The sequence below is a fragment of the Astatotilapia calliptera genome, chromosome 2 (genome assembly GCF_900246225.1).
Source record: "Astatotilapia calliptera chromosome 2, fAstCal1.2, whole genome shotgun sequence".
NCBI lineage: Eukaryota > Metazoa > Chordata > Actinopteri > Cichliformes > Cichlidae > Astatotilapia > Astatotilapia calliptera.
The window spans coordinates 31,082,732-31,109,446 of record NC_039303.1 but is presented as its reverse complement, the minus strand read 5'-3'; the positions used below and the strand labels follow the sequence as shown (position 1 = coordinate 31,109,446).

Here is a 26,715-nt window from a genome sequence, read left to right as displayed (position 1 = left end):
TTGGCCAATGCTAGATAAGATTTTCACATTGCAGAGTTGTAAGATTATCAGTGAAGGTCTTTAATATGTTCTTGATGAAAGATTGTTTACATGTGCAACGTTGCATCACTGTACTCCATTTTTGTATTTTTCATAAGTTTTGTAAGAGTGAGCTTAAACGCTGTCACTGGGGTTGAATATGATTCCAACTCTGCTGAGTGCTTTCTTGCTTTACTGATTGATTGATGACTATTTTCACAATACAAAAGTGATGACTCTGATGTCAAAAATCTCACGTAGGTGAAAACAATCAACTGCCAAAGTAACATGAATAGGTTTTGCAGATTAGCTTTGGTTTTTGTCTCAGCTTCTGCCTGTTATTCATGTTTAAATGTGTAAAAAAAAAAAAAGAGAAAAGAAACAAAAGAAACAAAAGCTTAAAGCACTGTTGTTTATTTCGGATCAATGTATAATTAAATTGTAAATATAGAAAACTGATGTTTCTTCTTATTCTTTATTAATAAATTAAAAACAAACAAACAAAAAAAACCCACAGACACAATCCAGGATCATTGTTATTTTTTTTTATTTTCCACACACAGGAGTAAGCCAACATAAACTTTTGAAATGTTATAGTTTTATAAGTTATTCCATTAAGATTGCACTTTATTTTATTTTTTATCTTTATTGTGGATCATGTTATAGGTTTAAAGTTTAAGGATCATTCATTACTCAGTAAAGACAGCAAGACTGTGAAAAATATTCAATAAAAAAGAAAACCAAACACACTATCCCTTTTCGTCTCACTCCTTCACTATAGTGTTTATTTTTTGTTGTTTTTTAAGAGTAGCGGTCTCTTCCTGTTTCACATTTCTTATATTCAGGTCCTTTACACTTTGTTGTAGCAGCCTTCGTGTGAGAAATACAAATAAAATGTCTGTAATAAGTTAACATCTCAGGATTTAAAAAATAAAACAGAATAAATAAGATGATTGTTCCCTAATGTAGACCTGCCTCCGCCTGCCCTTGTCGGTGTTACATTACTTTTCGGTGAGTGACAGCTGCAGGATCCTCTCCAGCTCCTCCTCCTCCTCCTTACGCTTCCTGTAGCAAAATAAGAAGTTCATCTGTCAGAACACTGACAGCATCATCACTTTAAGATGACTTTCTTCACAGGTTTAAGGCATCTGAAAAGCTGTTCGGATCGTGTTATAAGTGTAATCTGAAGGTGAAGTGTCTTGCCCAAGGACACAACGACCGAGACTGTCCGAGCCAGGGCTCGAACCGGCAAACTTCCGGTTACAAGACGAACTGCCAACTCTTTAAGCCACGATCGCCCGATAGTGTGTTAAAGTAGTGTTAAATGTAAAGTGGTGTATTTGATATCCCCGTGTAGGTGTTCCTGCATCATCTTAACCCTTCAAAGCATGAATCACAAAATAATTGTCAGAAAATTCCAATTTTTTAACAATAGAGTATTTGGTGAATCTTCTGATGAAATTTAAAAAACATGAAATATTAATTTGCATATATGAGTTAAAATTTGTATCATATTTTATAATATTTTTTGCAATTTATTCCATACAAATATCTCCTGCAGTTTATTTGGGTTTTTCAGGGGGTGGGGTTAGGGAAGGGAGATCACACTTGTGATGTAATCTCAAAAACTCACTTAACAAATATGATTTGGCTTTAAAGGGATCAAGCACATTGTTGTGATGTCATAGCTTTGCAATGTGGGAGTGGGGGGTTTGTTTATATTAAGTTTTCCTCCACAACAAACAGTAAACATTTTAACTCTTTTCTTTAATCAGTTTGTACAAAAGAACATTATCAACTTAGGTTTGCCATTAGCCAAATTTAGGTTACTCGTGTTTTAAAAGCATTAACTTCTTGGCTAATGCTGACTGAATGCTCCCTGGCCATTTGCGATGCTGATCCTGGAGCAACATTAGTATTGATGATGCAGGAACAACACCAACACACCAAAAGATTGAACAAATGTGGCTTGTTTGGAAGGACTGAAAGAAGAAAGCCTCCTCTCTCTAAAAAGCACATGGCAGTACAGCTTGGGTTTGCAAAGCTCCATCTGAACAAAGACTTTTGGAACAATGTCCTTTGGACAGACGAGTGGTGATGATCTGGGCTTGCTTTGCAGTCACAGGGCCAGGGCACCTTGTTGTCATTGAGTGGACTATGAACTCCTCTGTATACCAAAGTATTCTAGAGTCAAATGTGAGGCCATCTGTCACAACAGAATGGCTGACTCAACCTGATTGAAATGCTGTGGTAGGGCATTAAGAGAAACCCTGCGAACCTCGATGAACTGAAGCAATGCCGTAAAGAAGCGTGACGTGAGAGACTGATGTAGAAAATAATTAAGTCAAGTTATTTATACTGAAAGGTGTTTCTACAAGCTTCTCAATCACATGGTGTACTCCGTTTCTCACAGGACCATAGCTGAAAAAAAAGTTGTCAATCTAAGAAAACTGCACAGTTCTTGCTGAAGCGCGCATGAATTATGAAAATCAAGAAATTTACTAATAAAAATGAATTTTTTGTTGAACAGGTGAATGTATTTAATCAGGTTACCACCCAAACGAAAGGCACCAAAAGCAACGTGACTTCACACCGAATTTGCAGCTCATTACCATCTGACACAAAGGAGGATGGAAGAGTAACTCACTGCTAAATGTGCATTAACTCACCAGAGATGACTGAGGATGACCGACTGAAAACAATACACGAGTCTGAGTCGTTGTGAGTCCTAATCTGGGTCAGAATTTTTTAATTTTCACCTTTATTTCATAAAATTGTGTCCGTAGAAGTTCACAAGACTGCAGAATGAGAAGTGACCCCCCACAGCCCCCCACTGTTTTGCTCATTCAGTGGACTGAACCTTTCACTTCGGGCATTTAGCATCTGCTGAAATCCCTCGTGCTTCATAAAGACACTTTTATACTGCCTGTATAGCTAGTAGTTTGCAGGTTCAATCGGGCCTCTTTGACAGCAGCTGAACTATGAGCCGCCATTAACACCAGAAATAATTAGACCGCTACAGCTGAAGGCTGATATAGTTATAATAACATCAGATAAACTACTTTGCTATTTGGCTATGATAGCGCTGGGTAGCATTAATGGGGTGCTGACAAGCAGTATTTTATCCCTCATTATCTTCCTCTCCTTTTTTTCATATTTTATTTTTCAAGCTTAAAACATTTTTAATGTTTCCAGCCACGTGAGAGCAAGGAAACTTGTCTGCAGTGTCCCCCGCCTCTAGCCCAGTGACAGATGGATAACCCTGAATTAGATACGTGGTTATGAAAAAGGGTGGTTAGATGAATGGATGAATCCATCTGAATCCAACTGCTTCCCTAAGCAGGGAATAATTTGTCAGCATCATTTGTTTTTTGAGAGATTTTTGACACCTAAAGTGTCGCAGTTGTTGTTTGTCACACCATGCTGCCAAAATATGAGTTTGAGATGAAAGAGCAGAGGGCGGCACTCTCTGTGTGCACACTCCATTAAATTAAAACAAAAATAAAAAAGATGACTAATACTTTGTAAGCTCTACAAATTCTAGCAGGTGTGAGAGGTTTTTTGTTTGTTTGTTGTCGTTTCTTCCTTCTGTCTAACAATTATAGGTCATATAAACCCACAATTTCAGAAATGACTCATTTCCTCATCCATCTCGTCTCCACTCCCACCTGTCTATCTCCTCCTGCTCCCTGCAGGACAGCTCCATGGCAATCCGCAGCTGCTCGTCGAAGCTGGTCGCCACACCGTAGTGTGCGGATAAGCGCGGATCGGTCACTGTGCTGTAGGAGAGCGGGGAGTTGGCGGTGGGGTCCAACGGAGAGACAGAAGAGGGCTGGCTGGGGTCGGCCATCTCCTCTCCCTCTCTGCTGGCCAGTGAGATGGACAGAGACTCCTGGATCGCCCTGAGATGGGAGAGAAATGAGGACACCGTTAAATAACGACGGGTCTCTTAACAGGAGACTTTTCAAGCTGCGCTTCATTACAGGATAAATTTAAGCTGGTGCTCTCAGGAGAAGGTGGGAAGAAAAAGCTCATCACTGAACTCTATTTAGAAATGTGTAATTAAGTCACTTCACAAGCCAGGGATTTCCCTACATAACAACAAGGAAGATAAGTTAAAACTGTCTGATTTTTCTTTACAGTAACAACTACAAGAGAGTTTGTGAGGTCATAACCTTTTAACCAGACATGTCAAAAGGTGAGTGAAAAGTATATGATCAGTGCCATTTGTTTCCATTGTGAAGAGGAGGAGCACTGGCAAGAAAAAGAGCCTGTTAAATTTGGTTGCAGAGGTGTTATCACTTTCTAAGAAAGTGTAAGTATTAAAGTTTAATACCAGAGAAAACATATGGAGGATATCTACCTGCATGTCCTCATATCTCTGGCTGTTTTCTGAAGCTTTCATTCAGGCATAAAACCTTTAACTAGTGTGAGCAGCGTGAAAGTGTCCGTGAACTGAAGCTGGGCCTGGCAGCTGATCAGTGTTGCATACGATTTAGACAGACTGACTGAGATAGCAGACGTTTAGTCTCATCATTTCATTTGCAGAACAAACAAAAGTCAGAATGTCCAGCCAACAGTCCACGGACCAGTCATTAACATGTGTTGCATAGATGAGTGACTCAGCTGCCAGGTTTATGCTCCTCTCTGTCAAACACGACAATCTGGAAACAGTCCTTAGGTGTGTTGTGTGCCATCTCAGAACGTTTGAAGTAATTATTAAGGACATGGCCAGTTTAAGAAAAGAAGATGGGTAAAGCCTGAGGATAAGCTCACCTCTCCAGCTGAGAGTCTTCCTCGTACAGGGGAGACTGTGGCACTGGACGGCTGTTGGTGAGGGCCTCCCAGATGGTCACCTGAAAACCAGACACAAGGGTTACACCTGGCTTTAGATTTAAGGACAACCTACACAGAGACTGTGCTGAGCTTTTAAATAATTCACAGTGGAATGAGTTTGAGATGATAAAAACACTGTAACAGTATTATGACCCGAGACCCTTTGTTTTTTAAAAGGTGCTGTAAAACGTCACATGAGAAGGGCAAATTAATAAACTGAGAGAAAATTTAAAAAAAAACCCAGAAAAGTCTTGAAAGGAAAAGAAGAACAAGGCTCTGTGACCCAGAAGGGGATTTGTTCTGACCTGGTCGCTCTCTGTGCCGGCGTCCAGCAGGCTCTGCTGAATGGCAAACTGCAGCAGGTTGTCATCCTCGTCCCTCATTGGCTCGCTGCGGCCCGGACCGAGAGTGGTGTAGTCGGGAGGGGGCTCAAACACTGAGGGGTCCACCTCACAGTGGAAGGGAGGAGTGGCCTGACCTGTGATATGAGAAAGTACATGATAATAACAATGATAATGATTACATGTCAATTTAAAGTCATGTAAAGGTATCAGGTACCACTAAATGTTAGGTCAGTAGTTACCAGCTTCTCCGGGGCTCTCTGGTTTGTGAACCGTCACAGAACTGACCGGCTCGTCACAGCCGCACAGGTTGCTGAACGTCACTCTGGCATTCAACACATGAAACAGAGGAATCTCTGAAAGGCAGACGGAGAGTTCAGTCAGACATGAGATGTGGTGGCCAGCAAGGACTTAAACAAAAACATATAAATAAAACACCTTCCAAACCCACAAAAGGTGATTGGAGGCTCAGAGGTGATTGCATTTCTGGGATCTTCAATATATTTAATATAATTATATACTTCATATAAGCTAGGATTGCACACCCTAAACAAGACAGTTGCCATTTGGATTTAACCAGTTTTGACCGATGATTTGATACATGTGATTTTTACACCCTGGTAAACATAGAAACTAAAGTCTTTGCTCTCTCCTCTTTCATTTATACAGGTGCTTGCTCTTGTTATTGCAAAATAACTACCGTGAGATAATGTCAAGTTGGCAAACTTTCAAAAAGTCTCAAATAGTGCCACTAACAACATATATCTTTAACCACACTCACCTATCTTGACAGGGAAGCCTGGTGGCAGGCGGAGGGTGATGAAGTCACGCAGCTTGGCAAAGTGGGCGTTCGAAATGGCCATGAGGTCTATGATGGGTGTCACTTGCTCGGCCAGGGACAGAGGGTGAGACTCGCTCAACCACAGCGTTGCTTTAAACCTAGAATGGAGGCAGAACAACAAAAAGAGAAATAAGGGTGGTGATGAACATCTGTGCATGGATTTGCGTTGTGTATCTTACCTCTGAACTTTGCTGGTAAGCTCAATGGGGCGTCCAATGTCGCGGCCGTTCAAGTTGAACTCCGGGTTGAAGTATTCCTCAGCTGTGATGGCTGTGGGGTTGTGAGGACTGGCGCACTGGGACACGTTGCTCTAAGAGAAATATGGAAAGGGAGCAGTAAGTAACAGTGTTCATTAAAGGAGGCTGAAAGCAGTGTAGGTGGTGTGTGTGTAGATGTTAATGCACGGGCGCTGCTGAGACTTACCCCATTGTGAGCTGTGTGCTGTTCAGCAATCCCCAGGAAAGACTGCAGAGGAGTCTTTGAGCCTGAGTAGGAAGACAAAAAGGAATAAAAAGAGATCACTATAAAAGTGCTACAAAAATCCATTAAAATTTACTCTGTATGGTCTGTTTAAAGTGGACTGTAAATTTCCAGCCCCATATTTTTATTCCAGCACTTTATTATAGCAGCTCTGCAAGACCCATAGTTCAAAATAGTCCTTATTTATCTTTTACTGTGCCTATGGACTGATGATCTATCTGACATGGAGCATTCTGAGCAGTTAGATGCTTCGGTTTCAATCTCAGAGGGATTACTCATACTTATTATTTAAAACCTTGACCACGTTTAACATGAACATTCACACTTGTAGCAGTGTATATATGACCAGAAACAAGTAAAAGCATAATAAGTCCACTTAAGGAAAGTATCCATGAAGAGCTAATTTTCTAATACAATCAACATTTTATTACAATAAATTGGTGAAAAATCACATTTTTCAGTCTCCACAATCTGTTCAAGATACACACCTCAGTTATGAGGTGTATCTGTGTGTATCCGTTGTTACCTTTGCTTCTCGACTTGTCCTGGTCTGACAGATGTTCTGTCCTTGAACGAGTCACCAGCTCCACATTGGTAGCGCTGTAAACCTATACACAACAACGCACAAAGGAAAAGCACCCGTGAGCATTTTAGTTTGCTTTCAGTCAGGAGTATGAGTGTCTGCCTGTCTAAATTCAAAAGCACAGTTTGAAATAAATAATTAAATACATCTAAAACTAAATGGGCTCACTCGCACTTACCTTAGCTTCATACCCACTGACGACCTCGCTCTTCTCAGAGCGCCAGCCCCAGATTCCAGACTTGTTCCTAAACACACAATGACAAATTAAGTACTCATTGTGCTAATATAATATATATTTCTACATGACTAACTGTGAGGATGCACTCAGAGTTTATGCACGGAAACATGAAAAATGAGATGTGTAGAAATAATGTAAGAATTCTGCGTATATGTATACAGTATGTTACCGCTCAAATGCAATATTGCGAGTGTTGAGGTGCGTGGAGACAATAGGCGATGTGAGTCTCTGGGCTGTGTTCTCTTGAGATGGCTGCATTGCTGCCAGGAGCGAAGGCGCATCACGAGGGGACAACACAAGCGGCTCTGTGTACACGACCTGCTTCTCATGGTCCACCTCCATGACCACTGCCCCATCGTCTGAGAAGAGACGGACAGATAGCACAAACAGCTAGGCTGTGTAATCAGGGTGCATACAAAACTCAATCAAGATACAGGTGCAAGAGGAAAATGACAATAATTCTGACAGAATGAAAGCCATCACAAAGCTAGAAGAACAGAATTGCTTTTTAGTCTTTCAGGGATGGCCTACATCAGCTCAGAATCTATCTATGTTAGTTTCTAAGTTAAAAGGCTTGCATGCTATTGTGGCCTAAGGTGCAAAAAGCGCATACCTCCACCCTTGAAGATATAGCTGCGTCGTCCTTTCAGCCAAGTCATGTGTTCAAAACCCAGGAGTGTGGTGTCCACACGGAGGCAAGAGCCACTCTTCCACACCCGGTAGACATCACTGGGGCACACTTTTGACACCAAGGGCACTGAGATGGAAGTTGAAGAAGATGAGATGCAGTTACAGTGAAGTAGCACTAGAAACAATTTGAATACCTAATGAATAAAAAGCTGGCTGACAATAAAGCTGACAATTTTTGTCTGAATTTATTAACTATCAATGAGAGAATCATATATGCTATAATCTGGTTGGTAGTGATACTCTAATTTTAATCCGCTGAACAACATCTGTTTGCGGCTGTTGTGGGAGCTGTCCAGCTAGTTGTGGTGCTGAAACTGACCTCTGTGGATATGCATTAATGAGCCACACTCACCCCAACTGGTAAACTCCCATTTCATCTCCACATAAAAGTCTCGTGCCTGGAAGACACAGAAGACACTCTTAGATCTTCTCAAGTCGTCTACCGTTTATGCCTTCAGATTCAATACAGCTCAAGAGCTGCTAAAAACATACACTGACACATCAGACTTAAATTCTTCCCCATCAACCTTCAACCAGGCACCAAGGAATTGATGAGGGTTGTCTCAGTTCAACGGGTCAGGTGTAAAACCCAAGAGATTACATTTGTGCAACCAGATGGATCTACCTGTCTTAGTTTGCTGAGCAGCTCGGGAATGCCCGCCAGTCTCTCAGTGGCACGCTTGAAGTCTCTGTACTGAAGCACCAGCTGTACAAGCTCAGGGTCCCCCGTGCTCACTGCCTCCTGCAAGACTGAAACATGCATTTATTTACAGAGGGTGTTTCTCTTTCCCTCAGTAGCCTGAGGGTAGGAAACAGAGAAGCAGCAGAGCACTCACTGGTCCAGCCCTGTGCGTTGCAATGTGTAGGGTCTGCAGAGTGCCTGAGCAGCACCCGGGTTGACTCCAGGTGGCCCAGACACACAGCAAGCTCCAGCGGGGTGCGCCCTCTCGGATCCAAGCGCTCCAGATCCTGCTGCAAAACCAAACACACAAGCAGCAGCAGCATGAGCGCAATGCAGTTCGACATGCCAAAAAAAAAAAACCCATCATCAATCACCAGCTCCAAAAAACAAAATCAAGTCTTACCTCTTTCTTCTGTAGCTCTCGATCCAGCTCCAGGTACTGATTGTTCCAAACCAGATAATGCAAAGGAAACGCTTCTTGAGCCATGTTTGACGACCGTTTGAGAGTTAATCAGCAGGAAAGCTACGACTTCTGCAGCGACACCACAGCAGACGGGTGCTGCGCTGATCGGCACCGCTGCTTAGCTAGCTAGCCTCGTTTACAGCAGGGAATTGTAAACTCTGAATGCAAGAGGTGTGTCACCAAGGGGGAAAAACCCTTCCACTCACTAAATATACCAAAGTTGCTAGCGTTAGTCAGCAACTAAACGACTACTGTACCTGCCTATGGAAATTAGTGGGCTGAGTTAGCTAGGCTAACTCAGCCCACTAATTTGTTGTAGTTAACGTTAACTAGCAGCTAGCTGGGCTAACGTTAGCTAACTGGCTAATAACATCATTTCCCTCTCGTTTTGGCGCCTGTGTTCCATTATTCGTAACTGAAGACAGCCTAAAATGCGCCTCAGTGTCCGCTCATTTTTTCCACAGTGTCCTTAAAGTAGTAAAATAGCGGGTGAAATTGCCGGCTGATGGAGTTAGCTAGCTTCTCCCCCGCTGCTGCTACTGCAACCATTCCCCCCTTTCTTATCGCAGGGCTGTCTAAATAACACAAGACACGGCCTTTACTCCGCTTTCACATCCAGGTCCCTCGAGTTGGGGCATCCGAGATGATGCTGGTGACAGTTGATGTCGGGACGGCACTCGTTTCCTGCCAAGCAAACGCCTAATAAAGGCGATTACATCTGTCAGTCTGCTGCGATCCGGTACAAATATTCCTGTGTATTTACAGCCGCAGCGGCAGTTTTCTTTATTATTTATTTATCTAGGCGTCGCTTTATTTCCAGGTTATTGAGAGATGCTGGGTGGAGCCACCGAGGAGTGGATAGATGGTATAAACAGGAAAATACTAGTGATGTAATTGCAGTGCATCTTCCCCACTTTCAGCTCAACAGAAATCACGAAACCCAGCCATTGTTTATCATTCTTTTATTTATTTTTTTCTTGAAAAATAACACAAATAACATAAAGTGAAAAAGGCTTCTGAAAATAATTACAATGCTACAGGTTCCCCGTTTTGATAATCTAAAAGAGGAAAAACACATTTACACAAAAGTATACATTTATATTCTTATATTCATTTTTAAGGGATATGGCCAGGAGGAGCAGTCTGGGAGGAGACCTTTGATATAGAGCCATAACACTATAAGGGAACAAAGAAATGAGCAGAACCCCCACCTCCCTAAACAAAACATCTCTACACTGAATCTGACAAAGTCATGTGAAAAGTAGATGGTCACATTTTTTCCTCTCTTTTTATTTGTAAATGAAAGCAAAACAAGTGTATCAAAGACAGGTGGGGAGCGGTTTAATCTAGAATAGTTTTGCTCTAAATGTTGTCTCTGTACAAAAACAAAGCAAAAGGAGTTTGGAAATTATAGCACCTGAAGTCTAACGTTGTTTGAAAATGCACCATTTATCTGACACCTTATCCTTGGCTCGTCCCCTACACTTAATGCAACCTGCCCTTTTGTTGGGGTGAGGTCTTGTTGCCATGTTGATTGCCTACTCACACTTTTAACTTTCTTACACACTTAGCATCCATATACACCATACAACTGGACTTGTGTCGCAACCAGTGACTTACAAAGCTGAATAAACATCTGGTAAACATAGGTCATTCCCGTAGCTCACGTTTCCCAAGTCTGACATCGAAGTCCTTTCACCTTTACTTTCCTTTTTTTTTTTTTTTTTTTTTTTTTAAGTATCAAAGCATAGCTGTTGTGCATGAAGCGCAAGTCATCAAACAATTGAACAGAAAAAGATATTAATATGCTTGAAGCACCCAAAAGTAGCTGAAATCAGTTAAGTTCAACAAAACAATGCATGTTTGTTCTGCGGATGAAACTCAAAGTCTCTGCTTATCTTTCTCAAGGCAGAAAGCTTGTGATGACAGTCATGACTGGCTCTGTCCAAAGAAGAGTTGATGACTTTGATATCCACAGGATGTATAGTCTAATACAGCTTGTAATTGCCTGCATTCTCCCACTTAGGAAAATTAAAAAAAAAAAAAAAAAAAAAAAAGATGTTTTCTCCACTCACCACGAAGTCCCAAAAGAACAGCAAAAAAGCTCCTGAGTCCTTTTTTCCTTTTTAAGTACATGGCAAAATAAAATGTAATGAAAAGAAGCATCGTTCCAGCTGTGACATGCCATTTGACCCCTCCCAACAGCACCAGTCAGCGAGCCCTCCCAGTTTAGACCCCACCCTTCCTTTGCGTGGCACAGGTGCATGAGCTTCCCTGCCTCTCTCTGTTGCACAGATTCACATCAGGATCCACTCCCTCCGCTTTTGCATCTCAAATCACGTCTGCAATGACAGAAGGCGAGCCGCTTAGGATATCCGCTGGATCAGTTTTTCGTCCGATAGGCAGTAGAGTGTGTTGACCGACAGCTCAGAGATGAACGCCTCACAGGCCTTGCGGGAGACACCTTTACAGCCTCGTAGGTCAAGCAGCATGATGCAAGAGAGGCGGCGGAGATACTTCAAACACGTATCTGTCAGTTTACTGCAGCCTGGAAAAGAAACGTGAAAACATTTATCTCCAGTTGAATGAAACTTCCCAGAAATGCTGTCCAGTCCATATACTTCCCAACAGTTTCCTACCTCCCAGATTGAGTTCTGTGAGTGTGTTTCGCGTGGACGAGCCCACTGCAGTCAGCAGATTGATGGAGTGGTCGGTGAGACTGTTGCAGTGGGACAGATCCAGTTTTGTTAAATGGGGCATGTGGCGGATCACCAGACGCAGAGTGGAGTCGCTAATGTCCAAACCTGCTAGCCGCAAACACTGCATGGACCGCAACTGACTACGATTGTCACAGCCTGGACCAGAGATGAAAGAAAACAAGCAGAGACATTCTGTAAATTTGGTAAAGGAAAGGGAGAAAGGAAAAGGAAAAGACACGAAAAAGAAAGAAAACTATACTAAATCTATTACTTGATAATGCACATCGTATGATCCCTTTGTACCCTCTGAGGCTCCCCTTTCCTTACCTGGAGGAGTGACTAGATCCCTGATCTGAGCATCTTTGACGGCATCTGCATATCGCAGATCAAGTGAACGGAGTAGAGGGCAACCAGAGGAGCACAGAGCTGAAACAGAGGACCAGGAACAACCTGCCAGCATCAGATCCTTCAGCCCTGTAAAATGGGTAAGATTTAAATAGTGTTTAATGTCATACAATCTAAAAATTGAGTCCCCCTTTTATGTGTTAATATTTTTAATACATCTATATTGTCCCTTTCAGAATTCAATAATCCTGGAAGAAAACTTGAGTGTGTACCAGGCAGGCGGTCAATGAGCCAGCTGAGCTGTTTTTTAGAGATGTTGGTCCAGGAGAGGTTGAGTGTGACCGGCTGTCTCTTTATGATGCCTGTCAAGGCCTGAGGACTAACCGTGCGCTTGATGCTTAGGTCAATCCGCGCCCAAAGCCGCTTGTCTAAACACCTACAGATGAAAACATATGCATAAAGAACATATCTGTGCCTTTGTAGATATATGGGTCAGCGATACAGTCTAAATAAACCATCTTTTAGGCTTTCAAAAGGGCTCACTGGGCCTTTTAACAAATACAAATCAAAGTGGTCTGAATTGATTTTAAAGACTGAAATCCAACTGAATCTTACTAAAATCTTTTTAACATTTAAAAAGTAGAAGCAAAATTATCCTGCCTCTACAACATGAAATTGAAATGACCCACAAGACAGCCCAGTTAAACATACCTCGATCGTGTGATTCACACCTGTAGTCTGGCATAATTTAACAACTTTAAAAAAGGTCCAGATTCAGAGTTATCATAAATATCAGATAAAAATGCTGAGATCCTGAGGTGATCAGCCAGGTAACAGTCATCACTTTGCTGAACTACAAAAAACAAAAGTCCAGTAGGGTTTGTAAAGCTCTCTTAAAAAGTGTGAAGCTTTTCTTTAACTTAATGCAGAGACCAGCTATAGAGGCCACATTAACCAGAGAACAAGCCATCATTTGTAGCCAGCACAAGTAACGTCAGTGATTTGTAATTTAAATTAGGTAGAATGGGCCTGAACGCGTATGTTTTACTTTGCTTTTTATGAGTGTAGTGAAACAAAAAACACTTTAAGGAGATTTGTTAGTAAAGTGTCAGGGAAGAGGTCTTACCATTTGTACCAGTTCTTGCAGACTGCCATGCAGACGCAGAGATCTGCACGATTTAAGTAGCGGAAGACAGACACCCACACCTCTCTCTCACAACTTGGGTTATTCCCGACACTCCCCCTTTCTGCTTCGCCCCCTCCTTCCTGCAGGGCAGACAGAGGGACGCGGAGATGGGGAAGCTCAGAAGATGAAGACGAGGAAGCTCCATTGTTCAGTTTGGCTGGCCTGGTCAGTCTCATTCTTTTTGAGGCCTCAAGTCTCTCTGAGTGGGAAGTGCGAGTGCCAGTGTGTCCACTGCGAGTCTGCGGTGGTGTGTGCCTATTTGAGTGCTGATCAGGACAGGGGCTGCGATTTCTAATTGGGGGTCTGAGGAGGGCTCTGGGCTGGCTGTGTACTGTGGAAGTAGCAGTGTGAGGGGCGACAGCCTCTAATTTGGGGACAATAGCTGACGGGTCCTGTTTGGCTCTGGTTGGCCTTTGGAGTGTGACTTTATTAAGATATGTTGCATCTCTGTCCCCTGTTCGACTTTCCTGCTCCATCTCCTCCTCTTCATCCTCATCTGCTCCATTTTGGTTGGCCATCTCAAACCCGTCCTCTTCTCTTTCTTTGGCTGCCTGTCCTTCCCGTCTCAACTGTGGCTGGTTCTCTTTATCACCTCCCCTCCCGCTGTTCTGCCCACTCTCTTCTTCTTCGTCGTCGTCACTGCTGCTGCTGTTGGTGCTGCTGCTGCTGCTGTCCTCACTGTCCTCTTCCAACTCTGCGTGACTCTGACCACCTCTGATGCCTTTTCCTGCCCCTCCTCCCCGCAGCCTCACACCTCGCCCTCTCCCCCTGCGGGGCTCTCCTTTGGGTGCAAGCACTAAACCATGGGAAGACTGCTGCTGCTGCTCAAAGGACTCGGTCTCTACTGGATTGCTGTGGTAAGAAGACCCATTCGCCCAGGTGGAACCTTGACCTCTGCCCTGAGGTAGTCTGCTCGCTGGAGAGCGCAGACGAGGCAGCACCCTGGAGCCCAGCAGCCTCGGGGAATGAGCTAGAGATGACGATTTCTGTTTAGAGGGAAAAGGCAAATATCAATAAGACATGACATGTTTCAGACATCAAATCTAGTTCTACAAAAAATGGTTTTGCATAATTGTGTCATCTGCTGCAGATATAAAACATTGAAAAGTTGATAAAAAAAAACTTCACAAATGCAACAGTTTCAAATGCAATACAGAATAACTGCAGAAATAAGTGCACCACTTACTGTTAACATTTTGACCCGATCCAGTTTCAGCTGCAATAAAAAGAAAAGATGTAGGGAAGAGTCAGCTACAGAAAAAACTAATCTATGAATAGATAAAGTGTTAGCTTATTATTTAAAGTCAGAGACAGTTTCCCCAAACAGGTGTTTCAGTTGGAAAATCAGTAGCAACTAAAAAAAAAAAATACAAATCAATGTGAAACAAACTTAAGTATCCCCAACTTACTCTCTTTTTATATCTGAGCTGAAGCTCAGTTGCTCGTTTGCGGCTCTGTTGATGCTGTAGTAGCAGTTTCTGAGAAGGCGGTGGTGCTGTTGGCCGGCCTTGGGGTCTGCTACGTTTTGCTGGACCCGCCTCTTCACCAACACCAATTCCTTCCCTGTATGAAAGTTTGGACTGTGGCAAGGAGGTTGAGCCTTCTGACTCTTCACTTTCCTCATCGCTGGAAGACTGATATGGGAGTGTCATTATTAATTAGTGTATCAACATCAACTATAAGGCAACAGGAAGTGGCTGATAAACAATAAAGGGAAAAGAAAAAAAAACACGTCTGAAAGAATGAACCAACTAAAGCAAGAAGGAATCAAAGTAAATGTAAGAAATATATTTAAGCACCTCTGATGCTGAATCTTTTCCTTGGTAACATTTGGGACACTCCCAACAACTCGGTAAGTCCTTATTGATCTTCCCCTCACCAGGTTCCTAAAACACAACAGGTAAATGTTTGAATTGGAAACTACAAAACCTGATCACAAATGCAAAAAGCATCAATGCAATAACTGTGTAATGTCCTTAATTTATACGCTAGATCAGAAGCAGACGCACCTTAATGCATTGTCGATGGGCGATTTCTGAACACACAGAGCACTCCATGAGGGTGTGAGTGATTGGATTTGCTTCATCTGACTCCCCCTCTCCACATATGGCACATCGTGCTGTGTTCGGTAACGCAGGCTAGATGGTGGACAAAATAAAGCCCGAAATTTTACATATAATGCTGACAGGACACTTGTTAAGCCTTGATTATACTTTCGGTGTCTATGAGTCGGCAAGGGTCTGAGTGATGTAACCTTTGGCACACACCTGCCTGCTTTTTTTTTTTTTTATTTTTTTTAACTTAGCTGTCAGGTCTTCAGCAACTGAGTATAATCAAAACTTTAGAATGATTTTCCAGTTCAGTTTGTCAACACACTTTAGAGTAAGACGCTTCAGTAAAAGTATGTTTTAACAGTTTTCAGTGTTTCTTCTGCATGCATTTACAGATGGACAGCATAATTATTTCAGTGTATATAAATACAATGATGGGTATGAAATCTTACTGCTAGACACTGTCGCATGACGCAGCTCTTCTTCATGCGCCCAGGTCCACCGAACTTCCTCATGTCATGGCAGTACTGGCAGTTGCCACACTCCTTCCTGCAGCAGGCAGCACAGCGCTTGCACCTCACCCGTCTCCGTCTCAAGGCGGAGATGGAAGACCGTTTGGTCTTCTGACCCAGAGGCTTGTGGAGGGTGGGTCCCAAGCGAGGACGGTAAAGAACAGGTGTAGGAGGAGTGGGAGGCTGGTACCATGATGGCTACATATACAAGACCAGCAGGCAAAATGCATGTTATGATTGAGTCCCACAAACATCAGGCAGATGATTAAAAATAAAGCTTAGAAAAATAGTTCACTACTCACCCTTTCAGGCCATCTGACTATGGGCTCTCCAGTGTAGGCTAGCTTAGGGCTGTCATCGGCACAATCTGTCAGAACAGCCTAGACAAAAAAATATGGAAATGACAGATGAGTATTTGGTCTAAATATATTAAATAGAGCATGTGACTACATTCTAAGTTGATCAACGCAAGGAACTTTGGTGACACTCACCCTCATGTCCTCAAGCAGGCCTGCAGCATTCGCAATTCCTTCAGGGACGCACTTTTTGTGGCTCGGCAGCTCCTCCAGTTTTCCTAAAAGGTTCCACAGTCCTTCCAGCTCAAAGGGGGTCAGCACGGGCCGGGGTTTGCTAACTTGGATTGGTTTTTCTTCTTCGGCATCTTCCTCCTTGATCTTGATATCCTCATCTTCATCATCAGTGTCATCTTCATTGGAAGCACCATTACCAGTGTAGGCATTGTTTTCGAGGTCAGCTGGTGTTAAGCCTTAAAAAAGGAAGCATGTAGTGTTTAAAGTTAAAGTAAGTGATAAACAAATGTTTGTGTTCTGTAGGAAAGAAAAAAAAAAGGGGGGGTGGGGGCAGCGGTCTTTATCTGAGTACATTTATCCTTACCTATACCGAGGGAGTACTTCTTGAACTCAGGGGTGAGGTGCGAGATGTCTGTCAGACAGTAAAGGTATCTCTCCAGGACGTACCAGCACATCTCATAGTAAAACGGGTACCTGAACTTTGCTGGCACCTAGGGGATGTTGATAAAAACAGACCAGGAAGAACTGCTAAATCTTATATAATAATGATATATTTATGTCTGCATTTCTGTTCCTGAACTCCCCCTAGTGGATTGGTTCAATCTTTATGAAACTTGGCCCATAAACTACCTCGGGTACCAAGACTAATAACATCACAATATGGCGGTTGATTCAAATATTTACGGCAAATAAAAAACTGCTGGGTTTTTTTCTGCATATTTGTATCCAGAACCTGCGTGACTGAGGCCAGTTTGTAATATACACCATTTTTACGCAGGTAAATAAAACGTCAAAAGAACCACAATGGACATAAAAGCAACCAAGTAGTCACATGAACAATGGGTATGTCAATTCATTTGTTTGAGCTAAAGTGTTGCCTTGCTTTTTCAATTATTTCCTTCTTCGTTTCTATTTCTATCACAATTAAAAGCTCCTATTATTGATTATAAAGTGAAGGTTAAAGTGTTTGACCTGTAGCAAAATGTTGAAAATGTCCTTTTCTCTCTAAGAAACCATGTAAAGGTTCATTTTAAACACTGCTCAAAATCATATTTAACCCTAATTTAGTACTAATTAAACTATTTATGCTTATATTATAGGTAGATCAACATTTACAAATAACAGAAACCATATGTATAGCAATCAATGTAAATAAATGACGGAAATATGAGCCATACCACATACAGGATGGGGACATTGATATTACATGTGTTCCTATAGGAACATGTAGGAAGTTACATGCTTGTAATGCATCTACAATGGTTCCAAATTGTTAATAATTAAATGTCTTTTTTAAAATTCTCAGCTGCACCTATGCAACTATATTATTTATGTTTTTTGTTTTGTTTAACAGCTACTGTCAAGCACCACAAAAAAGAAGCATTTGTCACACGGTAGCTGTGGTTTTCACTTCTTCTTAGAAATATATATTTAAAAAAAATATGGTGTCACTGCAGACACAGCAGTCCAGATACAAGCTGAACACCTGTGTGTGTGGGCTAACCCAGCCGGATACCTAACCTGTGTTATAGCTAAATTTAAGAAAGGAAAAGAAACTTGACATAGTCTCAAAATAAACTTCATATTTTCCATAGCACATTTTGATTTCATCTACCAGTTAAAGTCACAGCATCTCCAAATTTATAATATACAACAATCTCTCACACAATTTGAGGTCTAGTTTTTCCTTTCAGACTTTTTAATGACCTGCAGTAACCCTGTCAGTGGGCTACAATTGTGTGGATAGTGCTTTACAACCCCTGGATTCATATCCAAGAACCAAAAGATGCATACATGTTTCAATTTCAAGAAAATGACAGTACTGGCATCAGATTTCTACAGTGGGAATACCCGAAAAGGTACTAAATGGTTTTTTTAGACTTGTCTTTTTCGCCCCTTGTAATTTCCACACGGCCCTGAATCATGTATTACATTACTCTAAAATCTCAAATGATTTATAAAGACATTTAAACAGTGAGCTGTTTAACTGCTGCTCACCCGTGTGCGATCCTCAATGGTGTAGATGTTGAGCTGCATCGGGATGTTAAAGCTGTGGAGGAAATTCCCCCCAAACACCAATGTGTCCTCTGGTGTGTACACAGCATGGATCCACCCTACACCATATTAAACACAGGATGCTTGTTTACATGTGTGAGAGGCTTACATACATTGTCTCTACCCTCGTCTGTAACTGTATGTACTAACGCTATTATTCTATTACAGAACAGACCTGATGGGATGACGAAGGTGTTCCCTTGATGGAGCTCTATCCTTTGACAGTCATGGCACTTATCCCCCAAGAAGATGTCTCCCTGTTTTCCTGATAAAACCCAGTTCTCATACATCTCCAGGTTCTGTGGTGAGGGTGGAATCAGCCAGAACACCTGTAGGGGGAAAGTAAATCTTAGTTAGAATCTGCAATGCATGCCAACTAAACAATTTGATCTTCCCTCTAGTCTGCTAACAAGAATTGAATTTATTAAAGGAACTGGCATGCACTCATAAAAATGTCCCCGTCAGTATTTACTGCATAATAACAAGAAGTGTGATAACATTAGATCATACTTTGATTTATTCTGAAAGCAAGACTGAAGAAAAGGACTGTCCCAGATTAAGTTTTTACCCAGCTGTTATAGGCACTGCTGTTAGAGTTTCTGTAAACACAGCAGCCTACCTGGATTTTTTAAATACAAAAGCCACAATTGTTAAGTTAGCTAATGTACCTTTACTATTATGTTCAGAATTCCTACACGCTTGTATCCATTTCAGAAAAAGCTCCAACTTATCATTTGCAGTAACCTCAGTGTTTGCATCTTCAGTAAAATACACCTTTCTTCTCCTTCTTGCTTATTCTCCTTTAATGCCACCAAATTTCTCTCAATGGTAAAGGCTGTAAAGTGGGAAACAAATTCTCCTTCTGGAAACCCTCTGTGAGTGCAGAGATGCACACATAGCTCCTTTGCTGCATGTGGGCCTCATAGTTAGCGTTGCAACTGTGCAACAACAGCCTACATACACATAGAAATGTGCCTGTTAAAACCACCAAAGTTAACAACTATTCTGATGGACACCTCGTTAAATCTATAGTTCTTGTGCGGTGTGACATTCAAACTGACCTTTCCTCCTCTCAGAATGTGGTACCAGACGGAAGTGCCTCCAAAGTCAATGTGGAAATCTGTGAAGCAGCCCTGCACACTCATGAGACAGTACCTGAGAGATATGAAGGCAGGATTGAAAACCATCAAACAAGATTAAAATGTGAACAGAAGCTGCCATACAGATTAGCTAGCTTACATTTGCATTGATATAGGAGAGGGTCATGATGGTGGTTTCTCTACAGCACAGCAAATGTTAAATGTTGTTAGTTTACTCACTTCTGTACTTTGGGATAGTGCATGTCTATGATGGCATTGGTGGAGTCCCTCTGCCTCTCCTTGATATGACGGGGCCACATGTTGTCCACCCAGTCAATAAGGTCCACCTGTGTAATACAGAAGTACACAATTAAAATTTCAGCACCAAACCCGAGACTATTCTGATGATCAGCACCACTTTCTGCTTAACACATCACAGTTGGTCAATAACTAAAGGTGAAGTTACGGATCCATTTTTTTTCCCCCCAAACAGTTGCTTCAACAAGTACAGTTTCTGTAAACGTCATGTGTAAAACTGTGCAAACTCTCACCGAAGCAGGCCGTTTCACCAGGTTTTCCAGTCTGGTGTGACTGAACTCTAGACTGATGACATTGTAGAGTTTTTCTCTTTCTGATGGTGGCGTCTCATAGTACCGTCGCCACTGAGCCATCGACATCTCAATTCCTTTCTGGGTGTTCACATCCATAACGTCTACAATACGTCGACTACCTGTAAGCACATTAATGTCAACTGAGATCATTGCTTACTTTGCATAACACTCACCAGCAGGGCTGGGCGATATATCAAGTTTTTAAATACATCGATATATATTTTTATACGAGATATGAGATGTGAAGATATCGTTTATATCGATATAGTCTATGTTACGTTATAATTATACTTGTGCAGCCGCAAGTTTGCCTCTCTTTCGTCCACTTTTGTCTGTACGCAAAATTACTCTGCCTCACCTCTCTCCTTCACTGAACACAACTCCCCCTCCCCCATCATTTCAACTGCAGGCTACAAGAAGGACACAGAGGAGCTGGTCAGTAAAAAGAAAACATTTGGAGATTACTATTTTAGTGCTGCCAGCGTTAATCTTGTTAAAATGACATTAACGCTGCATTAATGCGACAAATCTCCGTTAGCGAGTTACCACGGATCGGCACATGCATGGGGCTGGACGGTGTCAACGTGTTAACGAGCTAACCGCGCTAACGCGTTTGGCCTAAAATCCTTTAATTTTCTCAAAAATCGACAGTGCGCCTTATGTATGAATTCTGGTTGTGCTTACTGACCGATAACCGATTTTATGTGCTACATGGCGCTCAGCAATCTGTCAAAAAATGTTTTAGTACAACTTTGGTAAGCTACGAAGCCACACCGCTTGATGGATTGTCAGAGCATTACGGCTACCGTAGTCAGGAACCTCGTGGAGTACTACGTACTGTCCTTCAACATGATATTACCGTATTGTGTGTGTATAAGGACCACAAATGGCCTGGTTACAGAGCGGATTTCAAACTCAAGGCTGTCAGTCACGCAGTAGAACTTCGGAACAGAGCAGCTGCAAAATCTGTCTTTGTTATTATGCTCAGCATCTTTTTAGTTTGCATTTTGACTGCACAATTGTGAGCTTTTTGTTATGCACAAAAACAACACTGTTATTTTATTTATGGAGCATTATTATTTAATAAATGCTGATAATTTATTTTACGTACATCTATGCTGAATGTTAATAAAAGTGCCTGTGTGACATCTGGGACAGCTTGGACTAAGAACTCTTTTTTTGTTCTTACTTTATGGCTTAAAAATAAAAAATAAAAAAAATAAAAAAACGAGATATATATCGTATATCGCCATTGATCGCCCAGCCCTACTCACCAATTTATAATGGATATTTTGTAAACCTTTACTCCATTTTTTCCCCCAATATGCACAAATTTTTGGAAACAAAACAAACCAACAAAAAAAACAAATAAACAAAAAAAACATTACTACGTTTTGGAGCCACAATGAGCAGAACAGTACACAAGTTAAAAATCAACTCTTCAGTGCTCTGTGGGGCTGTTACAATACAAGAACTATTTTCTAGATCATGGGTGCAAAAATTAAAAAATAAATAAATAAATCAAATCAAGAGGCGTTTAAAAAAAATAATAATAATAAAGATTATAACAATAACAATAAGATTAGTAAAAACAATATTTTTAAGTTGAACAATGTAGTGCAAAAACATTTTACAAGTATAAAAATATTATTATAAAGTGTAATTATATTTTAAGATTCCATCTGGCAGTGTCATAAAAACAAAAAAGAAAATATTTAGGCTTTCTGCTGTAGTGCTGTGGTTTTAGTGACATGGCTTTATATTTTTCTTGCCGATAAAATGTTGCTGCTTAGGTGGGCTGCCACATTTTCTGGTAAAAAAAAAAATTTAGTGAATGCAATTTTTGATGCAACCCTCCCAATTATCCAAGCTTAGGATTGGCACTAGGATTGGCACTAGGAGTACACTAGCGCGTTACCCCTGAGGCTGGGTTTGTGGCTACTGGTTAATTGCTTCCTCTGAATGGGGATAAAATAGGAACTTACCAACAAACAACTTGACATCACTCACGCTAAAATCAGGATCTGGCATTCTGTAAGAGAGGTAATAATTTTACTATTACTTTTCTTTGGTGAAAGACACACAGTGAAAAGAGTTTTCTAATGAAACCAGTCCCTTACTGCATGCCAAGGCCATCAGTAGTCTTGAAGATAATGGGATCCCTGAGTCCTTCCCTCTGGATGTATTCAAATGTGAATTCTAGAAAAAAGATACACATATCAAAAACAAAACAAAAACCCCCAAGGGACAAGAAATTTGTAGATAGACTCTTACAAAAAAATAACACATCAACTCATCTCACAGAGCTCTAGATATAATCACAAAAGGTTCTGTTTTAAAAAAATAAAAAATAAATTTCAGTACACTAGTCTCACCTTTACCCTCCATGTGTTTGATCAAGTCACTGCCGAATCTCTCACACTCCAGCTTTTCATCCAGGTCAAACATTCGTTTTCCTTCAATTTCATCATCGGAGATTCCATCGTCCTGATAGCGGCGCTGTGTTCGCGTACGCTGAAGACAAATAAAGGTTTTCAGTTAAAGTCTGTGCCATCCAAACCCTTAGAAATGGCTCGGGGTTTAGTTTCACAAAAACTTAAACTTAATAAAACTTAATAAAGTTTTAACTTCACAGAATTAAAAAAAAAAATAGACATGTTTGTTAATTTATCATTTTATTCCTTTTATCTTCATATGGCAAAAAAAAAAAAAAACCCTGCTCACAAACACCAAACAAATGAATATACACTAAAAACATGTTTACAGTTCATATTTGAAAGCTACATATTCAATGTATAAGACAAAATAATCAATTACAGACACTGCAAGAAATATTTTTAAAATACAACATGTAACGTAGATCTAATGTCCCCATTTGTTTTGAGATCAGCGACTACAGATAATATATAGAATTTCTAAGAATTTGAATGTTTTAAAAGTAATTTCCAAACACTATACAGATGTTGATTATCCCGGTACTCTAGGCAGTTTATATAGTAACCTTCATCCAGATTGGTTAACGCATAGAAGAGAAGCTAGTGAACAGACATACATGCATACGCTATAACTATTAGAGTAAGATGTACTCTGGGGGCTTGAGTCTCAGAAAAATATAAATTATATTAAGGTAAAAATTTGTACGGCTTCATGAATTATGCGACACAAATCAAGAATTACAGCTACGCACAACAGCCATCCACCAAGAAGAACAACCGGACTTTCCAGTATTTTCCAGCTTCATGATCTTAACTTCACTGTCAACAGATATCTCTCAAAACAAGGTCCCAAAATTGCAGTTTACCAAACAGTTTCCAGTGCATAAAGAGCAAATAAACAAGGTGCAATTTTGTCTCAAACCCACATCCAGCATAACTCTCAGTTATGAGGGGGAATCCCCTGTCAGCATAGCCACATGGGCCTAGACCTGGCAGAGGTTTTGATAAAGCCTTCAGCCTTTGGCGATAACCCTGTGACGACTGTGATCAATCAGCAGAGTATTGTGAACCTGGTGGAGTTTTGTATAATAAGCTTAATCATTTACAAATGTGGTACAAGTGGGTATTTAACTGTGTTCATGGTTACTACACAACAATAACTAAAAGAAATACAGTTTGACACCTTGAGTTAAATACTCATAGAAAATGAAGAAAGAAATGTTTGAAAGTTTTAGAAAATATAAAACAAAAAGAATTTAGACTTTAGCCTAGTTTCCACACACTTCATCACATATAGTAAAGGTATCTTATTTATAATAATCAGCTGATACTGACGAGATCTGATTGGAGGCACACACAAAGAAATAACTGAGAGCTGGATAAATTAAATGTGCTTGAGAGGAAAACCACTGAAAAACAGCTGTATATTACTACAATATACTTAAACTATTATAACACTAATAACTGGATTACCTTTTGGCATCAAGTTAAATTTCATTATAGGCATTTAACAAGACTTTAGACCTATACCACAACATTTTTAAGAAAAGAAAGAAACTGAAACTAGCAATATCAAAGCTTTAAGCAAAGAGCTGGATAGATGTAAGCCCATCCAAATTCATCAATCAGTCAGACACAAAAATCAGTTCATCTGGTAAACAAACAATACAGTATTACAATAGCAGGGGTTAATCTTCTACACACTGCCCCCCTTTAACTCCCCTCCTGCCATTCATCCTATGTGCACTGCTTGGCAAAACAGATGGATGAAGCACATGAATTCTGTTCTCAGATCTCCCCACCCCCATCTCTACACCACAAATGTAGTATTATTTAAGATATAATAGTCCTTACTTTCAAAGAACACACAGTCCCTATTACTATTAAACTAAAGCAAGTCAATATTACCAACGAAACCAAAGCTAAAGCTTCCAGATAAAGCAATAAAAGAAGAAAGCATAATTAATAAAAATAGTATTAAGCAACCACTTTATGTGTGCTTTTATTAGGTTTTCGTGCAATAAAATAATAATCAACAATGACAAGAAGTCTTTTTAATAATATAAATATACCTAATATTGAACCTCTGCCCCGGTAATAACAGGAATCAGCTGGTGCCATTTTTTGAGTACAAACCGCAGACGGTAAGCTTGGAGTTTATTGCTTTACATCGACAGGGAAGAGGGTGAAACAGGGTCACAGCACAAATGCTGTCAGTTTAGACACTGAACTTGACCTTTTCCTGAACCCAGAGCCTTTACACAGGTTCACTGCCGTTATCATTAGGGTGCCACACAAAACAAAAATGGGACCATTACCGTGAACACAATGTGCCAAAAAAAAGAGAAAAGAAAAGCAGGCCGCTCTAAAGAAAACATATCAGTTCTCATTCACTAAATCGCTTATTGTCCATTAAAAACCCGCATTGAAAACGAAGAAGTTGCCCTGCTAACATAAAACAACGAATCCGGGGATTTAACAGTTGGGTGAAGTTACTTACCAGGCGCTTGCTGTACCGTGTATGAGAATCCTCCATTATTCTCTGGAAGCGAAACAAAAGTTTCTGGTCACACAGATGAAATATCCAACCACTGTCCGAGTATTTTAGTTTGTTTTTACACCCAGTCGGACAGAAACACACCCCCTCTCAGCCAGATACCCCTGCTAACGTTAGCCAACAGTGTTACTGTAGCCAGCAAGCTACGGTTAGCACAGCACATATAATTACCAACATAAACGTTCATCTCGCGTCATTCTATGATGATAACTGCCTATAAGAGTAGCTTAATTTTAACACAAATACCCGGAACCACCGTCTCAATTTTCTTCCGTTTTTTAAGTGGCCTTATCGGCTAGCGTAGACTAGCTCAGTTGGCAAGCCCTTTCTTGAGTCGTCCGCTATCGCTAGCTAGCTATCGTTAGCCTCTGTACACGGTAGTTGTAAGCTTCTTTATCATTACCTCCGCGATTTAACTCCTTTTAGTCGCAGCGGTCACAGTAATGCTTCCCAACTAGAGCGTCCAAAACCTCCCAGTAAAGTTTCTCCCCATGTTATGGGATAATAGCTGTGTATATTGTTATGTTTATTATTGTGCGATAAAGTTAGAACGGTTCGAAGCCAAGAGACGCCATTTCCAGCTAGTCAAAAAACATACACACGAAACGGAAAAAAAAGGAAAACCCTCAGGACCCACCCCTATTTACTCCACTGCTCCGAGAAATTAGCATGTAGGCGCTCTCATTGGGCACAGGGTGTGTCACTTAGAGCAGATTAGCATATGTTAACATACAAGTATGTTTAGTTTGTCTGCTCCGGTGTGACCGGTAAATTAATATTTTATATAAAACAAATACTACTGGTATTTTAGTATTAAAATTTGTATTAAAAGCATTTTATATTATTAGACACCAAGTAGTGTCTATTTTTTTTTTGTTACCCGATCTCTACATCTGAAGATTTTGTGCCTTTACACTGTGTTCTGACAGCATGAACAATGAAAGTAATAAGAAATGGACCACACACCTTGTGATATCTGGCATAATTAGAAAATTATTCCATAATTTTGGAATAATACTAAAGGAGGACCTAAAATTATCAAAGCTGGCTACAGTGGGGGGCATTAAGAATGAGAGATATTGCTCTTGTAATGAGCAGCAGTGTGTTGTTGATGTCAAACTGATTTGAACTGATGGGGGCGCAAGAGTAACTCGAATGACCACTCGCTACAAGGTGTGCAGAAGAGCATCTCTAAACCCGTTGAACCTTCAAGCAAATGGGCTACAGTAGCAGGAGACCACTTCTGTCATTTAAGAACTGGAAACTGATGCTACAATTTACACGCAGTTACCAAAACTTGACCATTGAGACTGGAAAAGTCTCCGTTTGTTCTGCGACATTTGGCTGGTGTCTGAATGTGGCGTGAAGAATATAAAAGCATGGATCCGGCAAACACAGAACAGGAAAACGAGCGCACCCTCATCTACTGCTTGCCCCGCATCGTGTGGTTGGGCGGGGCTTGCAGCTGGTTAGGAAGAACAGC

The 26,715-nt window shown here is 40.9% G+C and overlaps 2 protein-coding genes across 3 annotated transcripts; both read right to left on the bottom strand.

Annotated features, from left to right (window-relative positions):
* Positions 1-543: 543 nt before the first annotated feature.
* On the bottom strand, positions 544-10,055 carry ankrd13d (ankyrin repeat domain 13 family, member D). The gene is made up of 16 exons (XM_026142635.1): positions 9,113-10,055; positions 8,864-8,999; positions 8,653-8,777; positions 8,380-8,425; positions 7,951-8,094; positions 7,507-7,696; positions 7,278-7,344; positions 7,043-7,124; positions 6,460-6,521; positions 6,216-6,346; positions 5,977-6,134; positions 5,438-5,551; positions 5,160-5,332; positions 4,795-4,874; positions 3,687-3,920; positions 544-1,083 (listed from the first exon to the last, which is right to left on the bottom strand). The coding sequence occupies exons 1-16, from the start codon at positions 9,194-9,196 to the stop codon at positions 1,020-1,022; spliced, it is 1,890 nt and encodes a 629-aa protein (XP_025998420.1). The 5' UTR covers positions 9,197-10,055; the 3' UTR covers positions 544-1,019.
* An 827-nt stretch (positions 10,056-10,882) lies between these two features.
* On the bottom strand, positions 10,883-25,864 carry kdm2ab (lysine (K)-specific demethylase 2Ab). 2 transcript variants are annotated; one of them, XM_026142623.1, is made up of 23 exons: positions 25,636-25,864; positions 25,176-25,217; positions 22,616-22,754; positions 22,361-22,439; positions 22,226-22,272; positions 20,181-20,359; positions 19,870-19,976; positions 19,612-19,705; positions 18,726-18,879; positions 18,494-18,609; positions 16,860-16,986; positions 16,457-16,731; positions 16,268-16,345; positions 15,906-16,163; positions 15,412-15,540; positions 15,202-15,288; positions 14,812-15,036; positions 14,589-14,618; positions 13,343-14,388; positions 12,489-12,652; positions 12,199-12,345; positions 11,812-12,027; positions 10,883-11,720 (listed from the first exon to the last, which is right to left on the bottom strand). In XM_026142623.1, exons 2-23 carry the CDS (start codon positions 25,209-25,211, stop codon positions 11,539-11,541), a joined length of 3,915 nt encoding a protein of 1,304 aa, XP_025998408.1. In that variant the 5' UTR covers positions 25,212-25,217; positions 25,636-25,864; the 3' UTR covers positions 10,883-11,538. The 2 variants fall into 2 exon arrangements, with proteins under 2 accessions (XP_025998408.1, XP_025998401.1); XM_026142616.1 differs by lacking the exon at positions 25,636-25,864 and adding an exon at positions 25,404-25,623.
* Between the last annotated feature and the right edge of the window lie 851 nt (positions 25,865-26,715).

Bases quoted from the DNA above. Each gene is read 5' to 3' on its own strand.
- ankrd13d (XM_026142635.1), bottom strand. From the start codon at position 9,196: ATGGCTCAAGAAGCGTTTCCTTTGCATTATCTGGTTTGGAACAATCAG. The intron at 8,778-8,863 runs GTGAGTGCTCTG...TGCATGTTTCAG, and splicing joins CAACGCACAGGGCTGGACCA to TCTTGCAGGAGGCAGTGAGC. The intron at 1,084-3,686 runs GTGGGAGTGGAG...ATTTTGCTACAG, and splicing joins GAGCAGGAGGAGATAGACAG to GAAGCGTAAGGAGGAGGAGG.
- kdm2ab (XM_026142616.1), bottom strand. The intron at 15,037-15,201 runs GTGCTTAAATAT...CTCCCATATCAG, and splicing joins GAAAAGATTCAGCATCAGAG to TCTTCCAGCGATGAGGAAAG. The intron at 14,389-14,588 runs GTAAGTGGTGCA...CCCTCTAAACAG, and splicing joins ATCGGGTCAAAATGTTAACA to AAATCGTCATCTCTAGCTCA.